The sequence below is a fragment of the Plenodomus lingam genome (assembly GCF_022343315.1).
Source record: "Plenodomus lingam strain CAN1 chromosome Unknown contig_14, whole genome shotgun sequence".
NCBI lineage: Eukaryota > Fungi > Ascomycota > Dothideomycetes > Pleosporales > Leptosphaeriaceae > Plenodomus > Plenodomus lingam.
Window position 1 is genome coordinate 1,383,214 of NW_027093932.1, and position 20,210 is coordinate 1,403,423.

Genomic DNA, 20,210 nt, shown 5'->3' on the forward strand with positions numbered 1-20,210 from the left:
CTGACGCATGTTAGTGGCGCGGAAGAAGTACTGGAGGGGGAGGAGAGGGTATAGGAAGAAGGAAGGAGGATAAGGAAAGTATTAGTCGTGCGAGAACAAAAGACATGCGACGTGAGATGAGTATATATAGCATGATGAATCTAATTCCAGAATCCAGACATGGAGAGAAAAAAGATGAAGCAAGTAAAGACAATGCAGAACAAACCTCACAATTACCATCCCAACCCATATATCCTTCTCTCCATCTCCATTTCCATGGCCATCCCCACAATCACACTCGCGAAAGCGCAAGCCCATCCCCCCCACGCACAAACTACGCTACAGTAAGTGACGCGGACGCAAACGCCCATGCAGCAAATAGGTGCGCAAAGCACAGAGCAAACGGGCCATGGGATGTCTGTGAAAAAAAGGGAGAGGGGGGGATCTTGATCCTTCCTCGACTGGTGTATGGGTTTTACTACAGTAGGAGTATAGTTCAGAGTTAAGAAAAGAGGGGAAAATATTGCGATTACGAAGAGTTTTTCGGTACTATTCACTTGGATCTGTCATGACGGTTCCTACGTTCGCTGTGGACAGTATCCAGGACCAGCAGCACTTTTCCTCCTCTCCTCATGCACGCAATTCACCCGCCAAAAACCAACAAAGACAAGACTCGCCACGGCCAACATGCCACCAACATCGTAGTATCTGGGACCCCACAGAAGCAGAATGGGCTTCTGCAATCTCAGCAGCAAGCACAACATGCACATTCACAGAATCCTACCGTACACCCTTCTACCCGGGTCCCAGCACCAGTTCCTCCACCACCGCAACTAAATCTTCGACGTCTGCATTGGTGAAACTAGGTAGCACGGTACGCGATGCATGGGCGACACTGAAGGCGGGAAGACGGAACGAACGGCAGGATAGTGGGAAGAATAGTGTATACAGTTTCAACAGCGAGAACAGCAGAAAAGTAAAAGACAAAGACAAAGGAAGAAAAGAAGAAGAAAAAGAAGACGCCAACAAAGCAAGCAAAGACTCCCAGGAAAAACTAACAAATACATACTACGCCAACCCCACCGGCGACGTACACGACGACGTGATGCAGACATATTTCCTGCATGGGTCGAAATACTTCACAGGCTCTGGTCTCGCTACCGCGTCAGCACAATGTATGCATGTGCTCGACCTCGCTGCATATTTTACTTCCTCTTCTCCAGCCAACACCACCACTACCCACCTCATAGACGCAAAACCACGCCTCCCCACCGCCATAGCAACAATCCTCTCGCACACTAGCCCCGCCTGCATAACCGCCTTCCTCGACCCGCGTACCGAGGAATTCGCATACCGACGAGAAATTGAGCGGAGTAAAGCCGGGTTAATCCTGGTCGTCAGACGACACGGGAACAAGGTGATTGCAGGCGGGTATCGCAATTTGGGGTTCAAGTTGCATTGGGTGGCGTATGTGAGAGCGGTGGTGGGGGTGAGGGGAGAGTGGTACGAGGTCTTTGCTGCTGCGGGGCCAGGGCATACACGGATTAGAGATGGAGTGGTGGCTTGGGATGAATTTTGTGCGGATGGGGATGAGGGTGAGCGAAGTGGTACAGGTGCGGAGGATAAGAGGAAACCGAGACTTGCACTTGCTGGGCTTGAGAAAACGCAAGAGATGGAGGGGAGCGGGGAGCAATTGGTGGAAGCCAAATTCATTTTGTTTCAAAGTCGTATACTGGCGCGAGCTTTGCTGTGGGATATCTGGGTCAGGTTTGAGGAGATGAATGAGTGTAAGGCGACATGGGAGGCAGACGGGGTTGTGACAAATGTGAGGTTACAACGGGCGCTTTTGGGGTTCGGTGAAGAAGACGAAGAATAGACCGTGAACACCTAGATGCGAATACCATTAGTACGATTGTAGAGGCATAACTCTAATCGACATGTCAGTCGTCTGGATGTCAGCTCTCCACAATACGCTTCGGTCGAACCATCACATGATCCAATCGCAATAGTCTCGATCCGAACGTTGTCATGGTGAAGTGTTGGATGATTTTGATTCATGTGGGAGAACCCAGACTTTTTCCTTGCCGTGATAGTGTCTCGCCCACTCGTCCGCCATCGCCATTGCTGCATCGTCGACAGCGCTCCAGTAGCACTGCGCCATCATCCACTCATCCTCATGAAGTCCGTATAGATGCCCATAGCTTTCGCAAAGAACTCCGAAACGAAATGAAATGCCGCTGCCCGTGTCGATGTGCGCTTATCGCAGACGCCTGGCCTCGCGCTCGGACTCGAGTAGGCAGAGAATGTCGTTCTCGCGGACTGCATGTGATTAGTATGGGATAATTTGATGCGAATTTGACGAGGTAAAAGCATACCTGGGCCCTTGACGTTGCGGATGATGGATCGGGTCTGGTCGTCCATGAATTCGACACGGCACTGGGTGACACCACCACGGGAGCCTATGATACCGTCAGTCTCCGATTTCTTCTATATTCTTCTCTGCGTCTGAGCGCTGCAGCTTCCTCCCTGCCACCGCACCCACGCCACAGATATTGTATTGCAATGAGCAAAGTCGCGTACCGGTTCGGCCAAGGACACGAGTGACCTTGACGAGCTTAACGGGGGCCTTAGCGGTATCCATGGTGAGCGATTATAGGATAGAGGTGAGTCGGTCGTTCAGAGTGCGGATTTGGCTGGTGGTGGGCGTCGAAAGTCGAAGAGGTCACTGTCGGTTGAGCGTGTGGTGTGGGCGGCGGAAATTCGTTAAGCGAAATGTGCAGGGATGTTCTCCGTTGTGCTGCCGCTCACCGCTTACATCACGTGATTGATTCCTCAACGACATCGGAATTGTCTCAACTGAGCCGGGGCACTCTTTTCTACTTCTTCAAACTACTTTCTTCTACTCTTTATATCTTCCCGCTTAAGATTGTGCTCAACATCAAACGTTCTTTAATATTCTGAAGCACCAATTGAGGCTCGCAGGACACGCTCTGACGTGCGCAGACAACCTTTGCAACGTACCCCTCTGGGCTGAGGGCACAGTATTCATATCAAGGAATCTCTTATAATTCGCAATATCTCTCATAAACTCACATTTCTCGTACCCTTTTAGCCTGCTATTTTCTACGTTGTCTTCATACATATGAATTTCATAAGTCGCAGTCACCGGCGCTCAAACTCAAGGCTCATCACATTATTGACAACGAATATCTGATCATTTTCTTTTCTTAACCCAATTATTCTAATTGACTTCTTATTTTGCTTCTTCTATATCCTTTATACATCAACATGTGCCAGATATGTGAACTTTCGTCCATTCTATAGCAGTATTCCGTTGTCGCATCACACTTCTACATCTTAAACCATTTGCACGCGGCACTTTGATAGAACCCCATCACATCCAGTACAGAGTTCACGATATCAAATAGCTGTTGCCTGGCGTGCCTTCCACTTTCAAAAGCACCCCGCCTGCAAACGCTCTCCCCAGCGCGCCGCCCGCCATCACGCAGCCTCACATCCCCACCGCACACCTCCCAAAACCATTTACCTCACGCATATATACTCTGGAATTACCAATACCTCCATCAAGCGCGCAACCAGCAGTTGGTCGAGAGGTCAAGAGCTACTCATCTGTTACGATATCTGTAGGAGTGAGAGAACTTCCAGACCGTCCTTCGCCTGGTCGCCCGTTCGAAACCAACCGAAAACCCTGCTTTGCCTTGCAAAAACTGCAGTTGGTATTGCGAGTTTTGGTCGCATTCCCAATAAATGGAATGTGCTTTTTTTGTTTTTGCTTGGGTATAAATATATATATATATTTGTATATATATATCCTAGATTAGGGTAGTGCTTTTTTGCAACTTCTTTTTATTAAGCTACAATAAAGATTTAGAGTAGTAACAACAGGGAGAGAACTAATTACGCAAGATATATTTAATAAATACAATATAATATAACAAAACTCTAAGGCAAAAAGGACATATACAACATTAATCACAACCGCAGCTCTTAAACTAACGACAAATAGTGTTAACCCATGAACAAGCACAAACCTACCTAACCTACCCCTTTACCTTAGCTTAATTACAACACAAATACATCCAAGTCCCCACAGCTACACACTAAACCTTCTCACATATTCAACATCACGCCACACAGCACCAACCAACCATCCAACCCGCCATCCAAACCGGCGCCCAAAGCCTAGCCCGACAAAACCTTACACCACGCGCACCCACCAAGTCTGATTAAATCTCCGATGCAATGCAGGACTACTGCTGTGTTTCGCTTTGTGTACGAGGGTTCGAAAAGGGCTGGGGGGAGATTGTCGCACAAGGGATTTTTGTATTCGGACGTGATTCTTAGATCATGTATGTATGTCGAAGGAATGTGCGTATGGGTTGTGCGGGTGTGTGCGTGCGATGGGTGGAGTTGGAGTATGAGGGATTGGGGTTTGTACGAGGGGTTGGATGGGGGAGAGTGAGTGAGTGTATGGGAAGAAGCGTGGATGTCTGGATGTTGGAATGAGGACGTTAGCACAAATGTACGAATACGTGTGTAAGAGACGTCAATTCCAACGCCCGACTTCTAGAACTCGACATGGAGCATGTAACAATGCCATGTCGGGCGTCAACACAGACAGAGAGTAGAGTCTCCAGCGGAAAGCACAACGACGACGACATCGCAGTCGCCGAACTTGTACTCGGGTGTCCTGTCCATATCAGCTAAGCCCGGGAATCTAGCCCAGCATACACCTCGGGAACTATCCGCGCTTTCCCAAGGAGAAAGAAGGAAAATGGTAGCGATTGTACAAGCCGCTGTGCCACGGGCCTGTTGAACCTGCACTGCTATCTAATACACACACAAATGTTCCCGTTACCGGGACCAACTCACTCCAGCCGATCCCACTCCCTTGCATACGCCCGCTACACACTCAGATCACAGCCCTTAGCCGCAAGATAGGCAAGTCTCAGTCGGCAACGTACTAGCATGCGTGGCGGAAGCAACGAGAACAACGGTTCCGGGAGCGCACGTGTTGCCGCACCGGTTCTCGCGAATGTGACAAGTCGTTGTACGCAAGGGTTGGGAAGGGGTGTTTGGTCGCATAGACGGCCTGAACTCTTTCTTTTTGCGCGTGTACCAAACTTTGAGTGTTTGCAGATGAGGCAAGGGCGCTGTTTGTGTGTGGGGGGTTTCCACCGTACTCATTGAGATCATGCACCTTGGCTCATGTTGCCAGAGATTCGGGGTTTTTTTGGGTGGGGGGGGCCTGGATTTCCCATGCCGACGTCTCGACTTCGCCACTTTCATCCTGAATCCGCAGAATATGCGTGCGGAGCGACCTCATCTGTGTGTGAGAACATGCCAATATAGCAATACCGGTAAGATGCAAGAGGCTGAGTCAACGAGACCCAGTAGCGTTGAGCCGTAGGTCGGTTACAAGCACGCCTGAGACAGTCCGGAACGCCAACCCGCTGTCAGTCTTACGTCTGTCCTTCTCGTACGCAGGACCAGAATGTACGTGGCCAACTGTAGCCTTCCGTAACGGACACACTGCTTCCCCTTGCACCCGATACCCCGATACAGCACGCATCCCCCAGCCGGGCAGGTCGTACACATACGGGAAACCGCGAGTGTATGCTCAGTCGAGCGCGAACGGAAGTACATATCCTGTGCGCAGTGTGGCAGGCGTAGCAAACTCAAACGTGTGGCACGTTGGAAGGTTCACCACATAGGACGGCATCCTGCGGCGAGCTAGATGGGGAACCATGTTGTACCACATGGGCTATCGACCGTGCTCTTTTACAGCCGCGACAATCCCGCGAAAAGTGACCCGGCCGAGCACATGTTTGACAGTTGGCGCATGTTGTACCACATGTGGGGAATATCGTGCTAGGATGGGGTCGTCGATCTGGTGTTGTGGCACGTAATCCGAGAGTGGCTGATGAGGTTGGAAGTGGTCTGCTACTATGAGGCATGATAAGGGATGTTCGAGAGCTTAGAAAATTTCTGTAAGCCTGCAGATACTCTAGTCTCGGTGATGATGCTAGAGCGAGATACGGGAAGTAGGCCCATCATCCTTGGTAGGAATCAATATCTGACTACTTGTGAAGTACTACAGAGTAAGCTTTCTTTAAGGCAGGGTCCTGATTTGAGAACGGGTAAACGCGGTTCATTCCAAGTTCCTTTTCGCGTAACATGGCTTTGAAGAACGTTCATGTTCCGGTGTTCACGATGCGGTAAGCGTCTTGTGAAGTGGACGGGATGAGGTCTGATAGCCTTCTCCCGCAGCGTGACAGTGGGAGACTGACTTTGCAGCCTTCTGTACGGGCGTACGGGCGGACGGGCGGCCCATCCTTGTCTTTGGGGTCAAATCCAACGCACGATATGGGTAGACATAAGACTCGAGAAGAAGAAAAAACAGCAGTCTACTTCAGACTCCAGTAGGAAGGCTACGGCACAGACACGGCCAGATAGTCGGCCTGCAGTACCGAGGAAGTAGCACATGATCAGGAAAAAAACGGCTTGTCGTGATACTCCTACTGTTGTGACACGAGATCACAGCCACGAAGCTTACTGTGCAAGTATCACTCCTTACCAGGGTCATTTATCATGTAGGCCAAAGGAGGATAACCCTGATGTGCAGGACAGCTCCATCATTGGCGGGCGCCCGCATCCATGCCTTCCCTCATGACAACGCCGCTGATCGTTGCCTGGTGCGGGACTTGAGAGGTTTCTTTGGACTCAGTTGTGGAAAGAAACGCTAGATGACGGTACTGTGGCTTGTAGGGGCGCAATCTGTGGGTAATAGGAGGATGTAATGCCTGCATGTTGCTTGCGGAAGAACGCAGTGACAAAGAGACGCGTGCTCGGTACAATACACTGGCTTATGGCACTAGCAAGCGTCCAAGGTAACCATCATGACCATGGTGATGTCGTTGGAGAGGGGTTTGATGTGGAGCGAGATCTTGAACTTCCCGTGCTATTGCCGATGTTGTCAATAGGTAAGAGCTGATAGCAGATCGATGCGGTCAAGCGACCAGGGCGATTCACCCTATAGGGGCGATCTTCGCAGAAGCAACATCTCCTATGTAGGGAGGAGTGCTGCAACGTGATTTCAGAAGGTTTGCAATCATCCAGCGAATAGGCAAAGATTCTCTTGCCCATCCACGGCAATAGTCTCGAAACACGGAAAACTCTTGGTCTCGATAGATTGGCGAGAGTTGTGTCTGACCCGCCACACTGACGCAGCTGATTTCAATAAACGTCGAAATATGCAAATTTGGCTCCGCACATGCGTCCCGTTGATGACCGCTGCTCACTGTGGGCGTTGGCAGCAGTGATGCAGAAATCCGAGGTGGTGAGGGATTTTCTTTGGTGGCTAACGGGCAAGCAGCGAAGTGGGCCGCGATGTTGACATGCGGTCTTGGCAGAATCATCCAGCGACTACAACTCTGTACGTACATACCGTACATGACGCTTGAATCAAACCAGCTCGCCCGGTTTCTATACTCGCACGACAGGGCTTTGAGAGCGCACTCATTGATTCGTTGGGCTCACTCACTCACGGTCATTACTTTTTGATAATCATGCCTCATCAGATGAACAAGGATGGGCTGCCGCAAAAACAAATCTTTGTCTAACGGCTGCCCTCATCCATGTGCGTGTAACATCGAGATTCCGGTAACGCCTTTCTGCGAGATGCCAGCTCTGATGTACATGCATTTCAGCTAGATCTGCTGCGGGCAAGGCAAGGCTAGCCGACACAGCACGAGAGTGAAGAGAGCTGAAGGAGGTTTGTATGGCGGTTGACTGGTGAAAGTTCAGCCCTCCTCGTCTGTCTAGGTTACCAGCTGACCCAGCAAGAAGCGAGACCAGATGCCCTTTGTGGCAACGGCGTTGAATGGCTGAGACATGCTTGTAGTTCTTGCCTATGTGTAATTTGGGGGTAGGCTTCCCAAAACTACCCGGATGATCCTAGAGAAACTATTTTTGCAGGATCAGTGGGAGCAAGTTGATAACACTATACATCATAAGTAACAGTGCACAATTGCTTGGGCGTACAGTAGCATAGCCTCAACTACCTTCGTTCATCTGATCTGACCCTGCTTTTGCGCAGCCGGAGCACGCCATGTCAATGATCGGCTCAACAAAGATCTGCTCTGACAGTGACGGACAGCATGCAATCTCGTCAGGGGGTCTGGATCGTGCATCTGGTCTTCCAAATGCTGCCAACACCCTACATATGTCCGCCATCTGTGACATTTCAGTAGACGATCCACAGCAAACCAGTCGTAATATTGCACATGCGCTTGATCTTGGAGGAATCAGGCCAGCTGCACAGGGCGCAATTCCGGTCGATAGTCCCTGTCAAGGGGGGGTAAGCTACTGCGTACTTGTATGCTCGGCAGACATATTGAGATGCAGCTGTCGGCCTTGGTCGTGCGTTTGATTCGCTGGAGAGCCCTACACTAATTATCTCTGTTGCTATGGGTTGCTTCGCGGGTGCGTGTGGATCATGCCCAGGCCGTCGAGTTCAATGGGGTGGCTGCGCATGTGGTTGGGCCGTGTATTAACCACTTGCGCAAGTGTATGCATGTGTCGGGCTGGGTGTGCAGCTGTAGCAGGGAGACTGCAGCCAAGTGTGCTGTGTCACCATGTGTTGAGTGGGCCGAATACGTGGGCTTGTCTGGGGAGAATACGCTGTGGAGAATGCGTTGTGGTCAAGAACATCTAGGCATGGTAGATTGGGTAAATTGACAATCCACGTGCATGTTCGGTGATGGTGAGAAATAGTTTGTCTTGTGGCTTTCTGCAACTCGCGTCGCGTGCCTTCATGTGATTTAATTCTTTCGTTTCAACAAGTTGCATATTGCAAACTTTGCTGCCCCTTCTTGTGTGACCTACTATCAACAGTGTTGAGCATAGCTCTGGTATCTCTCTGAATAAGAAATAGAAAAGTGAATGTGGTGACAACAGAACCTAGCGGCCGATGTCCAACAGCAACTCCATGTAAATGCCCATTATCCCATCGCTGATATACTCCCAGGTATTGACAGGTGAATGAAATCCAGTGCCATCAAGGCTTCCGCCACCGTAGTTAAATGCGATAAACTAATATCGTGACCAGAAAAAGTCTAGTCCGGACTGATCAATCTGGCGGATCTATTTTGCAACGCCGTGTAATAAAAAAAATGAGATGCAGACCAACACCAAACAAGAAATAAAGGCGCTATCGTGTCGTCATGACTTTTCGAAAACAATAGAAACACATCGTGAAAGAAGCGTAGCTTGACAAAACGGATCCAAATTGAAGAGTTCTTCAATAAACGTGGACCGGCGTTGCCATCATCGAAGGCTGGAACGATACATGTTTCACCAAGTTGGCTGCCTGAATGAATGGTTGGAACCACGTATTGGAAGGTGCTGGAGAAGAAACGTATGTTTGTTGTTGAGGAACCCGAGAAGAAAATTTGTGAACTGGGGAAACGTGTTGGTATGAAGATGTCGAAGAGGTGGATGATGCTGATGAGCAAGAGGAGAAGACGGAGTCATTGTCCGAATTGGAGCTTCCAGAGGAGGTGGAGTGCTGGAAGGGAGACGGGGAATAGGCAGGGTTGGGGAGGGGAGCAACTTGGGGAACCGGTTGCTGGTAGTATGCATTGTACGCAGCATCACGGTTGTAGTCCACAGGATTGAAGGGTGGCGAGTGAAGTGGTGTTGAAACTGCCGACTTGGTGGCCGAAAACCCAGAGCATCGGACGATCATCTCCCGGATTTCAGGAATAGTAGCCCTCTTGGCGGGATTAAACTCAAAAATGCGCCTCAGGATGGCATCCAACTCCAAGGAAATGGGGAGAATAGATCTGAGGAACTTGGGGTCCTTCATGAAGGCGCGAAAGGTGCTATCCTCAAAAGATGCACGCTTCCATGGATTGCGTCCGCAAGTTAGGTTAACGAGCATAACACCTAGGCTCCAGACATCATTTGGGGCCGAAGCATAACATGAGTAGGCCTTTGGCGCTGATGTCTGGCATTCTACAACGAGTCAGCACGTGAGTCATAGCGTGATTCACAAAATGAGCGTACCTGGTGACATGTAGAAAGTTGAGCCGCATCCAAAGTCGGAGGTGACGTGGTCGGTCGTGGCGAGTCCAAAGTCTGCGAGTTTACAGGTCATACCTTGATCGGTGACTAAGACATTCTCCGGCTTCAAGTCCCGGTGATAAATTCCATTAGAATGGCAGAACTCTACGGCGTCCAGAATTTGGAGAAATGCACGCTTGACCATGGCATCGTTGCCTACGTACTTGCCTTGCTCGGTGATGTTGGAGAACAAATCACCTTCCGGGCAGTATTCGATGACAACGTAGGTACAGTCTGGGGCATCCATGATCTTGACCAAAGAGACAACATTGGGATGAGCGCTGGCCTGATGGTGGAGTTGGATCTCTCGCTGCTGGAATTTCCGTTGGCGCGGCTCAAGACCGATTTTGTTAAGTGCCTTTACTGCATATGGGATGCTAGTCTGGATGTCCACGGCTGTGTACACCACTCCATAGGCTCCGATTCCAAGGATACCGGTGAGCTGGAGTCTTCCAGCAAGAATCTGTCCTAGTCGTTCTTCCGGCGCGCATGTTCCATTTTCGGTAGGGGAGGATGGGGGTGTTGGGTACATGCTGTAGAAAGAAAAGGTGGAAAGTCCTCGCAGGTCCAATGAAGGCCTCAAGGACAGGGTTAGAGAGTATCCGAAGAAAGGTGATCCCCTCTGTTCGGAATGAGAAGCAAAGCAGTCCTGGAAGGACGGCAACGAGCAAGAAGGGGAACGTATTATACACAGGTCGTTGGAGGTGCCAAGTCCTAGGTCAGGTGACGTGCAAGCGAAAGGTCGATATGAGTCAGGAGGAAAGGATGGGTAGGTAAGTGGACTGGATTGAAGGCGGCTGATTGAGAGACTGATGAGGAGTGTCTTGAGACGAAGGAATGTGGTGGAGTGGGAGAGGAGGGTAGTATGTAGGATAACGGGAGGTCGAGCTGGTCGTGGTTGATATGGCAAAGTGTGAGGCGGGATATGATGTATGTTGTATGAGCACGGCTGGGCTGTAGTGTATAAAGACTGGCTCCAGATCGCAGGCCCCGGCAGCCATTGGATGATGGACAAGCCCCAGTTTTTCGTAAATATAGGGAAGGAGCAGCGCTATGACGAACGAGGCCAGGACTACAGACCGTGTGCAGGCCATCAGCGATGTGTGCCATGGCCTCCGGCACGCAGAGAGCTGCGCTAGCGTTGAGGTTCCACTGGCGCAACCCACCCTGGTCTCAGCGTTGTGGTCCAAACTGCAGCAGGGAGGCGAAAGTGAGGGAGGCAGGGGCTGGCAGTGGTCTGAGCCGTCCTTTAGCCAGTGAACGCTAGTCGTGTCCAACAAAGCCTGTTATGCAGCTACCGAGCGGCCGGGGACTGTCCTTGATTCACTTGAATCATACCGCCTTGGGTTCCGCACCTCACCGGGCGGCTGTGACCCAGGGGCGAATCAGCGGCCGGTCAGCATCGACTGGGTGACACACACGCCTGTTGCTCAATACTCTCTTCTCCTCTACACGCCGCCGGGGGGTGGGCTCGACGCTTGCTCGACGCCGCCCACCACGGAACAACTTCGAGGCACCAGAGCGACAGGTGCAGAACAGGGCGATGCGCAAGCAAGTGGTAGCGGGGCCCGCGTAGTGAGTGGCGCGAGAGTGAGCGCCAGCCCCTCCTCTGGCCCCCCTCTCGTCCTCTTGTCCTCTCGTCCAGTGGCTGGACTGGCTACGGGCCATCTCCACAAGCGCTCGCCAGCTTGCAGACAGACAGACAGGCACTCGGAGTCTACTAGAGAGATAGTGGGAGAGAAAGAAAAGTGAGAGAGCCCAGAGGACACCTTGCAAAGGAAGACAGATCTGCCCCAAGCCTCGCGCTGTGCTACACAGCAAAAGGGAGACGTTCATTGGGCCACTCCACCGCCCCCCTCCCACCCCTCCCCAGCCTCTGTTCGCACGCGGCCCCCTGATCTCAGCATCTTGTCACCGGCCAGCAAGACGGGGGGCCCACCCAGGCGTCGAAAACGACCGCACCTCGCCCCAAGCAGAAGGCTGAAAGGAGGGCGTTATTCCTCTCCCCCACCTAGCGCTTCCCAGGCCGCTCAAGAGACGCTGCGAAGTCTGCCACGCTTACGACGTCTCGTAAAGCTCGCGAGCGCACGGGCGGCGTTCGATAGTCTTCGCTGGCTCCGAGGCCCATGACGAATGCGGGCTGCGCAAACGACGATCTCGCAACGCTGCGGCACTGTTTTGAATCTCTGACTGTCCAGTGTCATGCCGCCAACAGGCCCTTTGTCCCCGTCTACCTGAACCCGGTGTTCTGCCCTGCCAGGCGGCATAGTGGCTGTCAACAGCCTGTGGTCACGTTTCGGTTTCGTGTTGGTGGGGTCGCCTTTTTGCTTGGAGCACTGCTCCAAGGATCTTTGTCCTCCGCGCCAAAGCCCGTGATGTTTCTATCTACACTGCTGCCTTGGACCATACTATAGTAGTAGGCACACCACGGGCGAGCTGGTTCGAACAGTTCGAGCGGCAGAAGTCGTTGGCGATAACACATGGCGCTTCATACCTGATTCGACAGTGTCGCACAAACCCTGTTAAGCCAAAGTTCGCCCTACCAATGTCTAATTCCCTCATTGGCTTGATCAATATATTGCTGGGAGCCGCTGACTAACGCAGCTGTGCGCCCCATGGCCCTCCAAATGAAGCTCCTTGCTGCTCGATGCTCGGGATCTCGACAATAGCACCGCTCTGACTCGTCTCCACCAGTGGCGTGTCCCCAATTCTTCGAGAATTTCAGCGCCGACGAATGATATCGGAGATTGTTTCTGCATCGCTACCAATCATTCCATCGACAAAGAGCCGGCCTAACCCCTTTGAAAGCTCTGTTGTCGTGTGACATGGCGGTCAGCGCCTTGTTTTTTACCATCCACGTTGTCCAAGTGGTGGTTGTTTACAGACATTGCGTGTGATATAATGGGTCGAATATACGTCTTCAGGTCAATAGCGCCATGATAGATGCGCCGCGACTATTCCAAAGCCGTCCTTCTGCAGGGTAAGGAGTTGACCATCAGTATGGTACATACAACCGTTTTCAGCAAGATCGATTTTTCTTTGGCTTGTAAATGAAGAACTTCATCTCCTCGCGTCCCGTTGTCTGGATTGACAGAGGGCGCAGTTCATATGACCATGGAATTAGCGCTGCGTGAACTCGTATTTAGCATGGGGTTAGGCTGTGCCAAGCTCTACTAGCTAGCTAAGCGAGGTTAACTAAATATTATACTATAAGATTTTATAACACGTTCTAAACCTATTCTAAATATATTCTATACTAGTAATACTATAAGCTACTACTACTATACCTATTACTAATATATCCCTTATATCCTATATAAGTAGATTAAAATATATTTAGAATATATTCTTAATAGGTTATAGAAGCACTATTAATAGTACCTTACCCTTAGCTATATCCTAGATAATATTAGGGTATAGCCTATAGTTAGCCCTAATAGGGTAGTTAAGATAAAGAGTAGAGAGCGCTACTACTATACTAAGATTAATAATAAGGGCACCTTATATAGAGTAAGAATAGGTTCTAAATATATTCTAAATAGGTTCTAATATTCTTAGGCTATTCTAGGTACTAGGGGCACTCTATATACCTATGCTAAAAAAGATTATAGGCTTAATATAGCCTACTATAAGGTTAGTAAGGTTAAGAAGACTAGCTAGCCCTCTATAATAGAGGTCTATAAGGTAAAGAGTAAATATATTATTAACCTATTCTTAACTTATTATACTAATATATATAGACTTCTATATAAAGGTTATATATAATTACTAGAATACTCCTTACTATAAGTTATTTAGAATATATTTAAAACTTATTACTAATATATTTTATAGAAGTTCTCTAAGCCTAGCTAGTAGCTACTATAGGCCCCCTAGTAGCTACTATAGGCCCCCTAGTAAATACTAATACCCTCCTAAATATAATTTAGAAGAAGACTTATACTAGCTATAATAGTAATAAGGTATAGCCTACAAGAACCTATTAAAAATATATTACTAACTTATTATAGCTTAACTTTATTACTATATCTACCTTACTAAGGATTTAAGGTTATTAGGTTCCTTATACTATCTATGCTTATAATTATCCTAGCTATAGTAAGTTATTTATAATATATTATTAACCTATTCCTAATATATTTTAAGACTATTACTTTAATACTAGTGTAGACCTTGCTAATTCCTACTAGAATACTACCTAGTTCTACTTGTAGTATACTTTTATAGAGCCTAGGGAGGATAGGGAGGATAGAGAAGATACTAGAGAGGGGGAGGGAGATAATAATAGTAATAAGTAGGAACACGTTAAGAACGTGTTAAGAATAGGTTCTAATAAATAATATATAATAGTATATAACCTAAAGGGGTAGTAGTAATTACTAAAATAAACTCTCTACTCTTCTCTTTTTTTTTCTATCTACTAAAAATAAAGTACTATTTACTTTTATAGGGTCCTTTAATAGTATATAACTTTTTCTTTTAACTTTTATAGGTATTATAAAGCTCTAGTAGTCCCTTAGATTAAAGAAGAATCTAGTATTTATAGGTGTCTAGCTATAATATATTATTAATATATTCTAAATATATTTTAAGAGACTAGACTTATATCTCCTTTTTACTACTTTTACTAAATATTATTTATAGTATAAAGGGGAGTAACTATTTACTTCTCTTCTTTACTCTCTACTTTCTCTTTAGCCTCTACTCTAGCTACTACTTCTTATTATAGACTAGCTATCTTAGAGGGTTCTTAAACCTTAAAGGAGGCACTTAGTGTAGTCTACTCTACTAGCAGAGAATGTATTATTAACGTGTTTAGAATATATTCTTAAGCATTTACTATTAAGCTTCTATAGAAGATCCTTACTTCTATAATACCTTGTATTATAGTTCTGCTATAGTTTACTAGGGCTATTTAAACCTTAGGATAATACCTCTTAAGGTAGTAGATAAGATTACCTTTATTAGAGAAGTAATACTAAAATAGTTATTAATATATTATAAATATATTCTAACTTATATATATATATACTCTATAAAGTTCCTATACCCCTAATCTAGCCTAAATAGCCTAGTAGAAAAGCTTGCTAGGAAATACTATACACCTATTATTTAGGTAGGATATTATAGGAGAGAATACCCTAGTATTAGATAGAAGTGACTTAAGCTTAATATATTACTAGTATAAATCCTACTTAGTATTAGAATAAGTTTATAACATGTTCCTAATATATTCTATTATATACTAACTTTAAAAGATCTTTATAGACTATATTAACTAGTTATATCTAATAATATTAGGAAAGATAGATAGTAAAATAGTATTAAACTCTTAAATATAAAAAGTTCTTATAGAGTATAAGAAGAAAGAAGAAGAAAGAGGAGAAGAAAGAATATATATTTATCTACTTATATATACTTATATAATAGACTAGAATATATTAAGAACTAGTTAGGAACTAGTTACTATATTTATAGACTAACCCTACCTTATATAAAAAGTACCTATCTCTTTCTTAAGTTTAAACTATACCTTTTATAATTTAAATAGTGCCTTTTTCTATATAAGTTCTTCTTTATCTACCTCTAGCTTTTTTTTTTTCTCCTTTAAAGCCTAATTACTAAAAAGAGCCTTTTATTATAAAGTTTATAGTTATAGACTAATAATAAGTTAGGAATATATTATAAATATATTTTATAAAGCATACCTTTAGGTTACTATTAGTAGAGGAGAAGAGCCTAGTAGTAGAGAAGATAGAAAAGGGGCTAGTAAACTTCTTTCTAATACTACTCTACTACTTGCCCTCTAGCTTTAGGCTTTTAAGCGTGCTCTTTTATTTCTTATTAGGACTAAGATATATCTAGTTAAGTTAGATATAGCAAGACTTACTTTATTATTATCTAGAGTATTATTATTATTATAGGATATATTCTAAATATATTCTAAACATGTTTTAATTAGTAAATATATATAATACTAGCGTAAGACTTACTTTCTCCCCTCTAAAGCTTTTTAAGGTACCTTTGCTTAAGCCTATTAGGAGTTCTATAGTTATAGTATATTCTAAACTTGCTCTAGGCTTTAAACTCTTTTATATCCTATAGATCTATCTAGTGTGTACTATATAATATTACTTATATAATTCTAATAGGTTAAGAATAGGTTATAAACTTACTTCTAAGTAGCCTTAAGAATACTTACATGCTTACTAGTTTTATATCCTTTCTAGCCTGCTTACTTAGCTATATTTAAATAAGATTCTAGTTTTTCTTATACCTTTTTTAATATTTTACTATAGTATTATATAATCCTAGTAGTAATTACTAGGTTTTTCTTATAGATTACCTAGTTTTAGGCATCTTTAGAGGGTTTGTGTTCTAATTATATAAGAACAAGTTAGGAATATATTTAGAATAGGTTTAGAATATATTTACTTATATAAGAGGAGGTTAGTAAGCTAAAAGTATTCCTTTACTATTAATACCTGTAGTAATTTACTTAGATATATAGAGGTAGTATTATCTAGCTCTCTTTTATATACTTTATAAATACTTCTTTATAAATATACTTAATAAAATCTTATACAAGATTAAAGTTGCTAGCGCTAGTTATACTTATAAGGATTAATTAACTAGAGATAGCGCCTAAGTCCTAGAAATAAGTTAGAAACACGTTATAAATAGGTTATAGTGCGCTATAAAACTTACCTATTATCTACTTATTATATATATTAATAGTAGTCCTATAGAATCCCTATAAGTAAATATACCTCTATAATACTTATCTTTTTATAAGTGCTTTACACTTCTAAAAGAAGTTAGTAATAGTAACTTAATATATCTTAGTTATATCCTTATCTATAATAATTTAGCTAAGTATAATAACTATAATATATTAGAAATATATTATAAACCTATTCTTAATACGTACGCTTCTTTTCCTATAGGTAGAAGATTACTATTAGAATCTCTACCTATACCCTATATAACCTCTTATATAATATATCTATCTAGAATATATCTTAATCTAATAGAATTAATACCTATTCTTTAAAAAGGTAAATAATTAAGTTACCTAAGCTTAATATAAAGATTTGCTATATATACGCCTATAGTAACGTGTTAGTAATATATTCTAAACCTATTCTCTTATACTATATATAGTTTTAGGATCCTAATACTTTATCCTCTACTTATAGTATACTCCTCTAAGGCTACTCTTAAATAGGAACTATAGAAGCTTTTTATACTTTATAATACGCAAGATTTTATCTTTATTTGTAAAGCTAATATATATTTCTTTAATAGAATAGAAACCTTTAAGTTAGAGATAGGTTTAGAGCTAGGTTAAGTTTAGGAACTAGGCTATAACAAGTTAGGAATATATTTATAATAGGTTACAAATAACTTATATTATATAAGCTATAAAGTAAGCATAGGCTATAATACCTTTACTACTTCCTTAATATTACTATTAGATAGTATTAAGGGAGGAGGAGGTATATATATATATACTAAAAGAAATAATAGTAAAAAAAGGTATTACTACTATATCTATTAGTATAATTACTTAGAAGGTAACTTTATATAGGATTTTAAATAGAGATCCTTGCCCTTATAGATAATTAACGCCTAGAATATATTAAGAATATGTTAGGAATAGGTTATAATATACCTACTACACTTCTTTATCTAGCTTAACTATAGCTTAACTATAGAATATAAAGCAGGACTACTAGAAAGATTTAATATCTCCCTAGTTAGAAGACCTTATAGATATATAGAGTCTACCTCTAGTAGTACCTAACTAAAATAATATTTTTTCCTAGTAGTAGATATTAGGCTATAGTTCTAATAGCTAATATATAGTTAAGCCTATTCTATAATTTACTAACTTATTATTAACACGTTTTAAATATATTTAAGTTTTGCTCCCTACCTAATTTACTATAGTCCTTATTATAGGATAATAAGATACCTAGTAGTCCTTATAAATCCTTAAAGAGAAGCGCTTAATAAGGCTATAATAATAGCTTCTTATTTATAGTTCTCTTTATAGAATTTTCTTAGATACTATACTTTTTAAGGTTTAGATCTAATTATATAATATATTATTAATAATATAATAAGAATATATTTATAACATATTCTTAAGATACTTATATGCTTTTACTCTAGAGTATTAGTATTTATACTAGCTTGCTAGCTAGCTATTAAAGAATAGTAAAGTTATAGGCCTATTAAGATAGACAGACTAGTAGGAGTATTATACCTGCTAGAATTAGAATAATTTAAGAACGTATTCTTAATATGTTACCTATATAGCCTATATAAGCACCTCTTCTCTTATTAGGTAAGAGCTATCTTTATATTACTAAACTAGTATTATATACCTATACCCTTAGCTATATAATTAAGGGTATACTAGGAGAATAGCTATATACTTAATAATTACTAGTGTAAGTAGTAGTCCTTAACTATTACTATAAGTAAGGTATATATTATACCCCTATAACGTGTTACTAACCTATTCTAAACTTATTCTATTTACTTTTACTTACTTCCTTAATACTACTACTACTATCCTCCTCTAGTACTTTATATAGTTGCCTAAATTTATCTTTAATATTACTATCTAGTTTAGATATATTATCTAGTACTACTATACTAAACTCTAGTATAGTATTTAGGAACGCCTATATATTATTAAGAATAGGTTTAGAATATATTTAAAAAAGATAGTAATAAAAACTACGTTTACTTACTTAAATTACCCTAATTTATACTTAACTATAGGCTAGTTTATATAACTATAAAAATTTGCCGCTGTAACGTGGACTTGAACCTACAGGGATATTCTAACCACTCGGAGTAAAGCCCAAGTCGCCCGACGCTAAACCCATGGTTATATGACATGCCACCACGGATTGACAGTGGCTGGCCTTTCCAGTTCGTGGATGACTCGACACTAGATGAAAGGACCAAATTGCGATACCTACTTTGGTAACCCTAACGCAAGCGACACTGCCGTTGACGATCCTGCAGCTTTCTCTTCTTTTTTTTCTGCGTCCCGGCGTCATCCGTGCATGCCAAGTGTGGCTTCCCGTGGGCTAAAGTTGCAAGCGGGAGTCTGTGAGGCCGAAGATCACGTCTTCTCGGGAGCGAAATTGGCACCCTTTGTCGCGTCCCTGGCGAACAATCCATGGAATTTCGATACGAAGAAGCCGTCCCCAGATGCATGGCTGTGGGTGACTGCTGAGCCGCTATTGTGATAGGATTATACTCTAATTGTACATGGGCATATACAATGTACCGGTACCTCACCGAGGCGCCGCTACATGGTTCTCGTGAGTTAATCTACTTTGGGCTTATCCACTGTCTGCCTATTACTTTCTTCGTCAGTCAGACACGGCATTACTCGACGACCTGTGTGAATTGATGCCTAATTCTGTTCTGGGGACCGCAGTCTGCATTGCGTGCGGTTGCGCTGGCAGACGGTGGCGTCCGATTTAGGTACGGTCGTGCGCCTGTATTTACAAGGAAGTCTGGAGCGTTGAGTGCACTCCACAAAGCGCGAGCTTTTGCAGGTGGAGTCACTGGAGACTTGGGGGGGGAGAGAGAGAGTGTGTGTGTGTGAGAGAGAAAGTGGGTGCGTGTGTGCGTGGTTGTGTGTGTTGCGTCTTCACCGACAGTGTGCGGCCAAGCGATCCGCTAGTCTGTTTTGGTCTAGTGCACGATTGAGCCCCCAGCAGCAACCCAGCAGCCTCAAATAAATTCTCTTCTAAGCAGCGCTGCTATTGTGTTGTAATGACAGCAAGTACCTTACTGCCTACTCTAGTACCACTGCCACCAGACTTCATCTCTACCAGTCGCTCTGCGTGCCCACCTCACCACAGGTTTTCTTGCTGGGACCAGATGACCGGCAAATTTTTTGCTACGTGGCGCTGACGGGTGCAAGGCAACAGGAGACGAAATCCGTGGCGCTGCTCCGTCTAGACGATCGTCCGAGGCGTACAAGGCTCTCGTCAGAGACAATTCCAGACTCCCTGGTGCAATCTTGACGATCTCTGATCAGCAAATGACAG

The 20,210-nt window shown here is 44.2% G+C and overlaps 6 protein-coding genes across 6 annotated transcripts; 3 read left to right on the forward strand and 3 right to left on the reverse strand.

Moving 5' to 3' along the window:
* Nucleotides 1-547: 547 nt before the first annotated feature.
* IAQ61_002559 (uncharacterized protein) lies at nt 548-1,855 on the forward strand (the record flags this gene model as incomplete). Its single annotated transcript, XM_003834416.1, has 1 exon — nt 548-1,855. One exon carries the CDS (start codon nt 548-550, stop codon nt 1,853-1,855), a length of 1,308 nt encoding a protein of 435 aa, XP_003834464.1.
* A 381-nt stretch (nt 1,856-2,236) lies between these two features.
* Nucleotides 2,237-2,620, reverse strand: RPS28 (40S ribosomal protein eS28; the record flags this gene model as incomplete). The annotated part of the gene is made up of 3 exons (XM_003834417.1): nt 2,237-2,298; nt 2,355-2,438; nt 2,560-2,620. 3 exons carry the CDS (start codon nt 2,618-2,620, stop codon nt 2,237-2,239), a joined length of 207 nt encoding a protein of 68 aa, XP_003834465.1.
* Nucleotides 2,621-5,218: 2,598 nt separating this feature from the next.
* Nucleotides 5,219-5,714, forward strand: IAQ61_002561 (uncharacterized protein; the record flags this gene model as incomplete). Its single annotated transcript, XM_066095589.1, has 2 exons — nt 5,219-5,332; nt 5,373-5,714. Coding segments are annotated over 2 exons (456 nt in total), but the record flags the coding sequence as incomplete, so codon positions are not given.
* Nucleotides 5,715-7,264: 1,550 nt separating this feature from the next.
* IAQ61_002562 (uncharacterized protein) lies at nt 7,265-11,154 on the reverse strand. Its single transcript, XM_003834419.2, has 2 exons — nt 10,069-11,154; nt 7,265-10,017 (listed from the first exon to the last, which is right to left on the reverse strand). Exons 1-2 carry the CDS (start codon nt 10,655-10,657, stop codon nt 9,302-9,304), a joined length of 1,305 nt encoding a protein of 434 aa, XP_003834467.1. The 5' UTR covers nt 10,658-11,154; the 3' UTR covers nt 7,265-9,301.
* A 1,001-nt stretch (nt 11,155-12,155) lies between these two features.
* IAQ61_002563 (uncharacterized protein) lies at nt 12,156-12,392 on the reverse strand (the record flags this gene model as incomplete). The annotated part of the gene is made up of 1 exon (XM_066095590.1): nt 12,156-12,392. The coding sequence occupies one exon, from the start codon at nt 12,390-12,392 to the stop codon at nt 12,156-12,158; it is 237 nt and encodes a 78-aa protein (XP_065954426.1).
* A 6,819-nt stretch (nt 12,393-19,211) lies between these two features.
* On the forward strand, nt 19,212-19,397 carry IAQ61_002564 (uncharacterized protein; the record flags this gene model as incomplete). Its single annotated transcript, XM_003834421.1, has 1 exon — nt 19,212-19,397. One exon carries the CDS (start codon nt 19,212-19,214, stop codon nt 19,395-19,397), a length of 186 nt encoding a protein of 61 aa, XP_003834469.1.
* Nucleotides 19,398-20,210: the final 813 nt, after the last annotated feature.

Excerpts from the sequence above, each read along its gene's own strand:
- IAQ61_002562 (XM_003834419.2), bottom strand. The coding sequence starts at position 10,657 with ATGTACCCAACACCCCCATCCTCCCCTACCGAAAATGGAACATGCGCG. Across the intron at positions 10,018-10,068 it reads AACTTTCTACATGTCACCAG|AATGCCAGACATCAGCGCCA; the intron begins GTACGCTCATTT and ends GACTCGTTGTAG.